This window comes from Stomoxys calcitrans, chromosome 2 (genome assembly GCF_963082655.1).
Source record: "Stomoxys calcitrans chromosome 2, idStoCalc2.1, whole genome shotgun sequence".
Taxonomy (NCBI): Eukaryota; Metazoa; Arthropoda; class Insecta; order Diptera; family Muscidae; genus Stomoxys; species Stomoxys calcitrans.
The window spans coordinates 67,343,007-67,355,831 of record NC_081553.1 but is presented as its reverse complement, the minus strand read 5'-3'; the positions used below and the strand labels follow the sequence as shown (position 1 = coordinate 67,355,831).

The window sequence follows — 12,825 nt, the reverse complement described above, 5'->3', positions numbered from 1 at the left end:
TTCCGCCTTCTGGAAGTTTAAGAAGTTTAATCGGGAGATAAGCTTATATGGCATCTATATCAGATTATCATCCGATTAAGACCATGCTTGGCAGAGTGATTGGAAGTGATACCAAAATGATATATGCAAAATTTCAATCATATTGGATAAAATTGCGCCCTCTAGAAGCTCAAGAAGTCTAATCGGGAGATCGGTTTTTAAGGCAGCCATATCGGGTTATGAACCGATTTGAACCATACTTGGCACAGTTGTTGAAAGTCATACTAAACCACCAAGTGCAAAATTTCAGCCAAATCGCTTAAGTATTGAGCCCTCTAGAGGCTCAAGAAGTCAAGACCCAAGATCGGTTTATATGGCAGCTTTATAAATACATGAACGGATTTGGCCCATTTACAATCCCAACTGACCTATACTAATAAAAAGTATTTTTGTAAAATTTCATGCTCCTAATTTAACTCCTTCGAAAGTTAGCGTGCTTTCTACAGACAGTCGGATGGACGGACAAACGAACGGACATGGTTAGATCGATTTAAATGTCATGATCATGAGGAATATATATATTTTATGGGGTCTTAGACGCATATTTCGAGGTGTTACAAACGGAAATTAGTATAACCCCATCTTTTGGTGGAGGCTACAAAAAATATATGGAAAAATAAGCTGAGAGTACAAGAAACAAGTAAAAGCGTTCTAAGTTCGGCCGGGCCGAATCTTACATACCCTCCACCATGAATCGCATTTGTCGATTTGTTTTCCCGGTATCTCTTTCTAGGCAAACACATGATAGAAGAAAAGGATTCCTACGATATTAAAGTTATAATATCAAATTATATTGGAGACAATTTCAGAAGTCGTTGTGTAAAATTTCAACCAATTCGAATAAAAATTGCGCCCTTTAGGGGCTCACGAAGTAAAACAGGGAGATCGGGTTATTTCGGAGCTATATCAGGCTATACACCGATTCAGACCATAATTGACACGTATATTGAAGGTAATGAGAGAAGTCGTTGTACAAAATTTCAGCCAAATCGGATAATAATTGCGACCTCTAGAGGCTTAAGAAGTCAAGATCCCAGATCGGTTCATATGACAGCTATATCAGGTTATGTACCGGTTTGAAATTTAGCGTGCTTTCGACAGATAGATGGACGGACAGACGGACGGACGAACAGACGGACGGACGAACAGACGGACGGACATGGCTAGATCGACTTAAAAGGACATGACGATCAAAAATATATATACTTTATGTTGTCTTAGATGAATATATCGAGGAGTTACAAACAGAATGACGAAATTAGTATACCCCCATTCCATGGTGGAGGGTATAAAAAGGCGTTATGTTCGGCCTTGCCAAACTTTGGTTAGCCACCACCTCGGGTATATATGTTAACCACCTTTCATCATAATCCGATGAAAAGTCCATAATTTATGCCTCCATAGCAGCTGTATAGAAATATGGTCCGATTTGGATCAAATTCAGCTCGGACATTGTGTGGTCTAATAACTACATGTCATTGTTCAATTTTGTAGAACAAAATATTGGTCGTTTTTGGTAGCTATATCTAAATATTGGGTTGCCCAAAAAGTAATTGCGGATTTTTTAAAAGAAAGTAAATGCATTTTTAATAAAACTTAGAATGAACTTTAATCAAATATACTTTTTTTACACTTTTTTTCTAAAGCAAGCTAAAAGTCACAGCTGATAACTGACAGAAGAAAGAATGCAATTACAAAGTCACAAGTTGTGAAAAAATTTGTCAACGCCGACTAAATGGAAAATCCGCAATTACTTTTTGGGCAACCCAATATATACCGATCTAAACCATATACGACACTGATGTCGAAAAGACTAACATAAATCACTGTGTCAAATATCAACGAAATCGGATTATAAATGCGCCTTTTATGGGGCCAAGACTTTAAACCGATTGATCGGTCTTTATGGCAGCAATATCCAAATCTGGACCGAGCTGAGCCAAATTGAAGAGGGTTGCTGAAGGTCCAAACACAACTCACTGTCCAAAATTGCGGCGAAATCGGACAATAAATGCGCTTTTATGAGCTCAATCGAGAGATCGATCCATATGGCAGCTATATTTAAATCTGGATCGATCTGGGCAAAATTTAAGGGGAATGTAGAAGGCCCAAACACAACTCACTGAAATTTCGGCGAAATCGGACAATAAATGCGCCTTTAATGGGCCCAAAATCTTAAATCGAGAGAACGGTTTATATGGCAGCTAAATCCAAATCTGGGCCCTAACACAACCCACTATCCCAAATTTCGGCGATATTGGATTACACATGCGCCTTTTATTGGCCCAAAACCTTAAATCGAGAGATAGGATTTATACGGCAGCTATATCCAAATCTGGACCGATCGGGACCAAATTTAAGATGGATGTCACATGGTCTAACACAACTCACAATTTCAGCAAAATCGGATTATAAATGCGCCTTTTATGGGTCCAAGACCTTAAATTGGTAGATAGGTCTTTATGACAGCTATATTTAAATCTGGACCGATCTGGGCCAAAGTTATGAGGGTTGTCGAATGCCCTAACACAACTCACTGTTCCAAATTTCGGCGACGGATAATAAGTACACCTTTTAACCTTAAATCGAGAGATCGGTCTATGTGGCAGCTATATCCAAATCTGGACCGATCGTGGCCAAATTGAAGCAAGATGTCAGATTGCCTAACAACTCATTGTTTCAAATTGCAGCAAAATCGGTTAATAAATGTGGCTTTTATGGGCCTAAGAACCCAAATCGGCCGATCGGTTATATCAAATATGGTCCGATATAGCCCATTTTCAAACTTAACCTGCTTATGAACAGAAAAAGAATATGTGCAAAATTTTAGCTCAATATCTCTATTTTTAAAGACTGTAGCGTGATTTCAACAGACAGACAGATTTTTACAACGATCAAGAATATATGTACTTATCCGTTCGTCCGTCTGTCTGTCGAAAGCACGCTAACTTTCGAAAGTTTAAAGCTAGCCGCTTGAAATTTTGCACGGACGAACGTGGCTAGATCGTCTTATATTTTTACGACGATCAAGAATATATGTTCTTGTCCGTTCGTCTATCCGTCCGTCTGTCTGTCGAAAGCACGCTAACTTTCGAAAGATTAAAGCTAGCCGCTTGAAATTTTGCACAAATACTTCTTATTAGTGAAGGTCAGTTGGGATTGTAAACGGGCCAAATCGGTCCATGTTTTTATATAGTTGTCATATAAACCGATCTTGGGTCTTGATTTCTTGAGCCTCTAGGGGTCGCATTTCTCATCCGATTTGACTTAAATTTTGCACGTGGTGATTTGGTATCACTTCCAACATTTGTGCTAAATATGTTTTTAATAGATTCATAACCTGATATAGCGGCCATATAAACCGATCTTGGGTCTTGACTCCTTCAGCTTTTAGAGGGTGCAATCCTTACCCGATTTGGCTAAAACTTTGACAGAGGTGTTTTGTTCTGACTTGCAACAACTGTGCTAAGTATGGTACAAATCTGTCCGTAACCTGGTGTAGCTGCCATATAAACCAATCTTAGATCTTGACTTCTTGAGCCGCTAGAGGGCGCAATTCTCATCCGATTTGGCTGTAATTTTGCTCGTGATGTTTTGGTGGCACTTCCAACCACTGTGCTAAGCATGGTTTAAAACGGTTTATAACCTGGTATAGCTGCCATAGAAACCAATCTTGGATCTTGACTTGTTGAGTCGCTAGAGTGCGCAATTCTCATCCGATTTGGCTGAAATTCAAGAAGTAAAATCGGGAGATTGGTTTAATATAGAAGCTATATCAGGTTATGAAACTATTCATATTAACCACGTAAGTTAAGGGTCATGGTAGAAGCTGTTGTGCAAAATTTCAGCTAAATCAGAAAAGAACTACGCCCTTTGAGGCTAAAGAAGTATTGTCGGGAGATCAGTTTATATGGGAGCTTTATGAGATTATAGACCGATTCAGACCACACTTGGCATATACGTTACAAGTCGTATGAAAGGTCATTGTGCAAAATTGCAGCCAAATCAGATAAGAACTGCGCCCTCTAGGGACTCAAAAAATATAATCGGATGATCGATTTATCTGGGAGCTATATCAGGTTTTAACCCGATGCAAATCATACTTGACACGAGGTCATGGTTGCGCTCTCAAGACTCAAAGAGTATAATCGGAAGATCGGCTTATATGGCAGTTATATCTAAATATAGTCCGATATGGCCCATTTACAATCCCAACTGACCTACACTAACAGGAAGAATTTGTGCAAAATTTCAATGGCCTAGCTTTACTCCTTCGAATGTTATAGTGCTTTCCACAGACGGGCGGCCGAAACTAGATCGACTTATAATGTCATGGCGATCAAGAATATATATTCTTTATCGTATCTAACACCAATATTTCGATATGTTACTAACTGAATGATGAAATTACTATGCCTCCATGTTATGGTGGAGGATAATAATTTTTCGTATTTTGCTTATTAGGATCAAGAGAACAATACAGTGAAGGATTTCTCTACTAAGGAAAAAGTTTTTCTCCTGTAGGGGATGGGACGGCCTATTGTACATAGTATTGGGTTGCCCAAAAAATAATTGCGGATTTTTCATATAGTCGGCGTTGACAAATTTTTTCAACGGCTTGTGACTCTGTAATTGCATTCTTTCTTCTGTCAGTTATCAGCTGTTACTTTTAGCTTGCTTTAGAAAAAAGTGTAAAAAAAGTATATTTGATTAAAGTTCATTCTAAATTTTATTAAAAATGCATTTACTTTCTTTTAAAAAATCCGCAATTCCTTTTTGGGCAACCCAGTATAATAACTCAAAGGTTGAAATTTATAAATTAATCCTTGAAAATCATTTCTTAGCATTTTGATGCGTAACGTCCAAATGCACCTTTGCCGAACATCATGTGGATTAATTTCATACCAATTTATATTAAATTCCTGCTAACTCAAATCTTTCTTATAACACATATATTTGCTACAATTATTCTTCTGCATACAGTTATTGAAAGTAATTCCACAATTACTTTGCAAATTGCAATATCATACTTAATTGCTGCAAAGCTTTATTAATTTTAGTTTATATCTATGGAAAGTTTTACGAGATCAAATACATGCTATATTGTGTACAACTAAGGTAAGATGTTCACAATGAAATATCGAAAGGATAATTGTTTATAATTAAATGTAGTTGAAGGCATCAATGAATTTTATGATATGAACTTCTTAATGAAATACAAGTACAAGTAGTGATAACCATGTGTGTATGGTTGCTAAGTAAAAGGTCACAGCAGGCAGCATTCATTGATGTTAGGCACAGTGAATGAAGAAGAAATATTATCTTCGTCAAGACTGGAGTGTAGTTTTAATTCTTCGAATTGAATAACTTTGGTCAATTGAGCGGTTGGAACTATCAACTCCAATGGATAGTTGGAAACAAATTTAACATGAATTCATTGATATGAACATCTAGATGAAATAAATCAATAACTAGTGATAACTATTTGTTTAACTCTGGTTGCTTAATTATAGCTAACTGCTGGCAACATTTATTGGTGTTTGGCAGAGTGAATGAAGAAACAGTATCTTTGTCAAGACTGAAGTATAATTATAATTCTTTGAATTGCATAACTTTGGTCAGTTAAGTAGTTAAGGCTTATTGGCACTATCATCTCCATTAGGCAATTCATTTAATAGAAAACAATTTGAATTTATAAAAAATTTACATTTTTATTTTAACAAAAAATCTATATAAATAAATAGTTTTATAAAAAAAATTTAAATAAATATTCCCTTAATAGAAGTAAAAATTTCACAACACATAAAACAAAATAACAATGAAATGAAAACAAGCCTATAAATATTAGAAATTCATGGCATTACAGCAAAGCTATAAAAGAGAGATGGTTCTCCCTTCTTTCTAACTCTTTTGAGTACTTTCAATATCTTTGCCTGTATTTCTGCCATAATAACCAGAGTAAGCAGCTTCATGAGAACCACCAAAGCTAACCGAGTTTCCACTGGTGGCCGTTCCCTGATCATAGTTCTTGTTATAGTAATCACCATAAGGTTTAGAGAACTGAGGTTCTGGCCTATAGCCTCCATGTTCATAGTGATCATGATGATGATAATAGGTAGCTGAACCCACACCTTGAGGTGAGTATTGTGTAAAGGATTCCTTGGCACCAAAAAGACCCGACAAAATGCCACCGCCTGAGCTGAAACCAGCACCTGGTGGACGACACAATTTGAAGTAGGCAAAAACTCCAGGCAAAATGATGGCAGCCAAGCTAAGAATCTTCTTCAGACCAACAAGACCCAAGATGAAGGGCAAGAACAGCAACAGTTTCAATTTGAAGATTTTCAATACCAACAACAGGGGAATGATCAATTTCTTCAACTTCTTGCGTTCTACAAAGAAAAGGTTTAAACAAAATTAGTTAGGAGTTGAAATTAAGGTTAACTAAATGTATATCACTTACTTAGGCCTGAGGCATGTTTGTCTTCAATGATATCCAATTCACTGTCAATATCATTGCCAATGAAACGAGCCTGATAACGTCCAGCTTCAGTAAATTCTTCAGGAACTTCTACTTCCAAAGCGGTGGATTTGATAAATCTGTAAAGAAATTTAAAAAGATGTGATTGTAGTTTTATTATATCGTGGAGAGTACTGTTTGGTATGGGATTTTCAGAAGAGGTTTATTTATTTTATTTATTTCTTTTTTTCAGTCTATGGAATTATCCTATTTTTTGACTAATAGAACTATCTTTTCTTGTATTTAATGTTAATGAACATATTGTAATTGTAATTGCTGCACAGTGTAGTCTTCTTTATGCTAGCTGTTATCCGATTTAACAGAAATGAATGAAGAATGAAAATTCCATTCAGCAATGGTGGAGAACATCTCTACGTAGAGAAGAGTTATATGGCTGAATGCTTACTGAATGTCGATAGAATAGATGATAATCACCACAAAGATGACATTCCAGCACTCACAGAAACATTCAAAACATATCGTTTTGAGAGTTATGGCAAATCCATGTTGCTGGAAAAGGGCAAAACAACTTACACCTGCAAAAAGGTGTTAAGGACTTTTGTGCATCATAACAACGATGGGGACATATCTTATTTTAAGGCTGTCAGACTTTAAAATCAGGCAACTGTGCAACATGTGATACAATGTTTGCTTTTCCAAACAGTATGGATCTCACTTTGACTAAGAAGAAGTATCAGGATGAGATTACTGCTCTCGAGCGATTTAAGTCTCCAACGTATTAAACAAGAGTTTTGTTTCCATGGTCACTGCGAAAAGTGAAGAGTTTTATTCTTAGACAATGGCTCACTGGACGAAAGGCGAAGAAAACGTCCAACTTTGGTATGAACCAGCATCCTAGCTTTGCTGTGTGGGGAAGCGAAGCAATTGGATGAAGAAAATGTAATCCGATCCCCATTTTGCATTTCTTGAGCCCCAAGATACCTCAAATTTCCTTCGATTCGGCTCAAATTTTGCACATAATTCTGACATTTGTTAATAGTACCGTGAATGATCCGAACCGGTCTATAAACAGATAAAGCCCCCTTGCAAACCGATCCCCGAATTTGGCTTCTTGAGCCCCAGTTTTCGTCCGATTTGGCAGAAATTTGGCACAATGACGTTCAGTCTGACTTCCAACATCGGTGCGGAGTATGATCTTAATCGGCCAAGAAACTGGTTTACCCCCAATATAAACCTATTCCCGGATTTGACTTCTTGAGCCCTTAAAATTTTCAGTCTTCATCCGATTTAACTGAAACTTGCCATAAAAACTTCTGTTCTGATTTTAAAATTATTGCCGAGTATGATCAGAATCGGTTTACCCCCAATATAAATCGATTCCCTGATTTGACTTCTTGAGCACATAGAAGATCAAATTTTCATCTAATTCGGCGCAAGGACTTCCGTTCTGACTTTCAATATCAGTGCCAAGAATGATCTGAATTGGTCTATAAATACAATACAAACCAATCACCGGATTTGATTTCTCAAGCCCATTAAAGCCTCAGTTTTCATCAGATTTGGCTGAATCTTGGCATGAGGACTTCTGTTCTGTTCAACATCATTGCCAAGTATGATCAGAATTGGTCAATAAACTGGTATACCCCCAAAATTAACCGTTGCCCGAATTTGACTTCTTGAGCACCTAGAAGTAGTAATTTTCATCCCATTTGGCGCAACGAATTCCTTAATGAATTCCAAGATCCATACTAGGAATTGAACTGAATCCTTCTATATACTGATTTAGCTCATGTATAAACTGATCCCCGAATTTGACTTTTTGAGCTCCCAGGTCTCAGGGAGGGAGGGAGGTCAATTTTCACCTCATTTGGCTGAAATTTGACACAAAGGCTTCTGTTATGACTTCCAACATCCATGCCAAGTATAAGTCTACATACTGATATAGACCTCTACATACCGATTGCCCCATATGACTACTTGAGACCATGGAAGCCGTAATAATTTCCCGATTTGATTGTTGTAAAATAATTCAAATATGAAGTGAGTTAATAAAGGCAAATTTTTGGAGAAATCCATGAAGGTGTGTACAACAGAGTCGGCCCAGCAATACCCTCCACCATGGGAGGCTAAAATTTGTTAATGGAATATTTCGTTATGACTTCCAGCAACTGTGCTTAGTATGGTTCAAATCGGTTTATGACCTGATATAATTGCCATTTAATCCAATCTTGGATCTGGACTTCTTGAGCAACTAGAGGGCGCAATTCTCATTCGATTTAGCTGAAATTTAGCTTGAAGTGTTTTATTATGACTTTCAAATCGGTCTATAGTCTGATATAGATTCCATATACACCGATCTGGGATCTTGACTTCTTGAGCCTCTAGAGGGAGCAATTCTTATCCGATTTCGGTGAAATTTTGCATGAAGTGTTTGGTTATGACTTCAAAAAACTGTGAGTACTATGGTTCAAATCGGTTTATAACCTGATATAGCTGCCATATACCAACCGATCTGGGATCTTGAGGGGCACTAGAGGGCGTAATTCTTATCTCATTTGTTTTTAATTAGCTTTTCATGTACACTCACCTTTCAGCTCGTCTCAAGGCATATTTAGCCATTTGATCCCAATCGTTATCCTCATTACGGGGTTCTTCGGAATATTCAAAAGGTTCTTGCAACAGCGAACGTTGTTGATTTTCGGGCATGCGAACAACACGGGCAAATTCAGTTAAGCTAAAACGAAAATAAGACATTTAGTAAAGTTTTCGTTTTATTCATTCAACTTTAATACTCACGGATAACTTTGGCGATAGAAAATCTCATCAAATGTAGACAATGCTTGATTTTTGAAACATTCTGAGAGATCACCACTCAAACAATTTGAGCTAGTGCGAGCCAAATAGGGATCATTGTCAGAGCCCAAACCGAAGATATCTAGAATGGAGGAACGACCACGTTCCTCACCACCAACACCTGGTTGTTGCAGTTGTTGAGGCTGCTGTTGTTGATTGGGGAATATCGTTTGAACATTGTTGAGATTAATGGGTTGTTGTTGTTGTTGCTGCTGAGGTTGAAGTTGAAGCTGTGGCTGCTGCACCTGTTGAACGGGTCCCTGTTGGTCGGGCAAACGTAAAGCTTCAGCGGAGATATGACCAACCAAGATGGACAAACAGATGAATGTGGTTATGAGAATTGAAAATCCTAATGATTTCAATTTAAATTCCATCTCTGAAATGAAACGAAAAATAAGAAAGGAAAATTAGAAAAAGTGTTAAATTTTTTGGTCTGTATTTTAAAAATGTATGATTAAAACAGATAAGCTTCATGAGACTTGTTACTATTTGAAGGGAAAGTACAAAAGAATCGGCCTGGGTGAAGGCACTTTTGCTGTTCTTTAAGATTAAGTTTAGGAGGTAACAATTTTTCACGTTATATAGCCAAGTTCATGATACTAAAGTGAGGAAAATGTGATATTGCGAATAGCGCTTGCTAGCTGTTGACATGTGCAGTAATCCAACTTCACCCAAATATTCACCAAATATTTTTTCAATTTTTTTTTCCAAAATTGTGTTTTTTTTTACTATTTTTACACTCACAAAAATTGTAAATGTCTTACAAAGTGATAACTCACTTGCACCTGGACATTCTTGAAATGTTGTTAAGTTTTAATAAAAGTATACACTGTCATTTTTTTCAAAATTTTCATTTAGTTTTTTGTTTTCTTTGTTACTCTCCCCCTTATCCAAATATTTCATATGAAATTTGAACACACCACAACTTTCCCAAACAACGTCATTTTTGACTGGACTACGTTTACTTTGAAATTGTATGCATAAATTTAATTGATTTCTAATAAAGTTTAATCACATTTTGACTTTAAGACCGAAACCGGTGGCGGGCCGGTGCTGTTGATGTGTATGGTGTATGGAGATGATGTTGCTGTACTGCTTGCAGGCAAAGGCGCTGGCGCTGTCTGACGCTAAAGCCAAGTTTGCCACAGCTGCCAGTGATGGCGATGGCGTTTAAAATGTTTTGTATGCCTTTACAGCTAAGGCAGTGATGTGTGGTGTATGGTTTTCACTTTGATCAAAACAACATAAATTTCAGGCAAAAAAAAAAATAATCAAAAAAAAAAAAAACATCCAGAAACAGTTTATACACTTTTCGGCTTTATCTGAAGACAACAGCAGATGGAGAAAAAATTTCTTTTGAACTGAGTTGCTGGAAGCTGGTTTTCGGATGGTGCGAGTACGAGTGCGATTGTTGCGGTTTTAGTCTCTCGTTTGCCTATCTCTCCCCAGTTGACAAACATTGTAAGGCGACCACTGCAGCATACATATAGCCGACCATTTTGCTATGGTCTCGCTGGCATTCAATGAATGTGATTTTGTGTAAGCAAAGTGCCATGACACGACATACAATATCGAAATGCTTGGTTAAATGTGTGTGATTGTGGTGCAAGTCCAAATCCCAGGCGCAGCCACACATCAGGCAGCCACCACCACCACACCTGACACACTTTCTTCGCCACTTCGCATACAAAAATAAGATCGATCATAAATTCACTTGAAAAAAAAAAACAAAACGATCCATATAACTCCACCAATCAGCCAACTCGTTTAAGCCTGGCCAATGCATTTTTGCTCCAAAACTCCTTGTGGAGCCGAAAATGCTGCTGGTACTGTTATTTTTGGTCATATCGTGTGTGGCTCTTACACGCAATGACCAAGTGCAAGTAAAACTTTCTGCCTTGGTCACTTGCACAGAGTGTCGGTGTTGTAGCTATCATCATTCATGTAAGTGGAATTTGAACATATGTCTTTGTGTAAGAAATGTTGCGCATGCGCACAATATGAAACTGTTCACAAACCTTGCTCGCTATTCCATGATGATGAAAGTAAAAAAAAGTAAGATAGTCAATTTAAAAACAAAGCAGTAATTGCAAAAAATTCTTGAATTAAAACAAATAAAAAAAAAAATGTCATACAATTTTTTTTTTAATTTTGGGTATAGAGTCTGTGAATCTGTGTGGATATCATATGGGAGGGGCGATGAGTATTTTTCAATGTCGGTACTACGCCTGAGAGACACCCCATCCATTAGGATCGAAAACGTGAAAACCTCTGTATTAGAGTTGATACAGAGCACAACAAGCCGTTCCCTGGCTTTTGTGTAGTTTTCTGCTAATCATTTTGGTGTTTTATAGTATTCAACGCCTTTTATGGTTAAAGAAAACAAGTTCGGCTGGACCAACTCTTGGGTACCCACCACCATGGTTACGCTACAAAATTTTGGCTTTATTAACTCAGTTCGTATTTGCATTATTTGACAAAAATCTAATTGGAAATCGGTTGCGGTTGCTTTGTTCTCAAGTAGTTATATGGAGGAATTGGTATTCAAGGCGCCTACCTCAGCATATAGACCGATTCAAATCATACTCGGCACTGATATTGGAAGTTAAAACGGAATCGGTTGAATATAAAGGCGTTTAGGGACTCAAGAAGTCAAATCTGAGGATTGGTTTGTATGGGGGCTATATCAGTTTATAAACTGATTCCGATCATACTCGGCACTGAGATGGAAAGTCAGAATCCAAGCCCTTGTCCCAATTTCAGTCAAATCAGATGAAAATTGAGATCACTAGCGGCTCAAGAAGTCAAAACCAAATTTCAGAGAAAACGGATGAAAATTGAGACTTTTAGGGGCTCAAGAATTAAAATCTAAGGATTGCTTTGTATGGGCGCTATATCAGTTTATAGAGCGATTATAATCATTCTCGGCACAGATATTGAAAATCAGAACGCAAAAATAAAAGAAATATATATACGATTTAATTTTCAAATAAAAGCCAAAAAAAGTACATTTTACAAAAGCTAAAAAATAATAAGAAACACAAAAAAAAAACAAAATAAAATTTTTTTCACTATATTTAATTTTCTGTTAAATTTTAGTTTTTATGTGATTTTAACATACTTTTAAAATATTTTTCTTATTTTTTTTATTTTTTTTTCGATTTTTGCAGGTTGATGAATATAAAATCCTAAACATAACTTTTTTCAGGTAAAGCTTTTGTTTTGTAAATCTTAGTTAAAAACCTATTTTTATACCCACCACCCTAGGATGAAGGTATACTAATCAAGTCATTACGTTTGTAACTCCTCGAAATATTGATCTAGGTCCCCATAAAGTATATATATTTTTGATCGTCTCACGATAGCGTTCGAACGCGTAAAGCTAGCCGATTGAAATTTTCCACAGATTCTTACTAATGATGTAGGTCGATGGGGATTGTAAATTTGTCATA

The 12,825-nt window shown here is 36.9% G+C and overlaps 1 protein-coding gene across 3 annotated transcripts in view; it reads right to left on the bottom strand.

The window, feature by feature from the left end:
- Positions 1–5,818: 5,818 nt before the first annotated feature.
- Positions 5,819–12,825, bottom strand: part of LOC106085876 (uncharacterized) — a 37,608-nt gene continuing 30,601 nt past the window's right edge. For all 3 annotated transcript variants that reach the window (XM_013250320.2, XM_013250319.2, XM_013250321.2), the window contains exons 2-5: positions 9,317–9,749; positions 9,108–9,254; positions 6,503–6,639; positions 5,819–6,431 (exon numbers count right to left, since the gene is read on the bottom strand). In XM_013250320.2, coding sequence (XP_013105774.1) covers positions 5,941–6,431; positions 6,503–6,639; positions 9,108–9,254; positions 9,317–9,747 — 1,206 coding nt within the window. In that variant the 5' untranslated portion in view covers positions 9,748–9,749 and the 3' untranslated portion in view covers positions 5,819–5,940. The remainder of the gene's footprint in view (positions 6,432–6,502; positions 6,640–9,107; positions 9,255–9,316; positions 9,750–12,825) is intronic.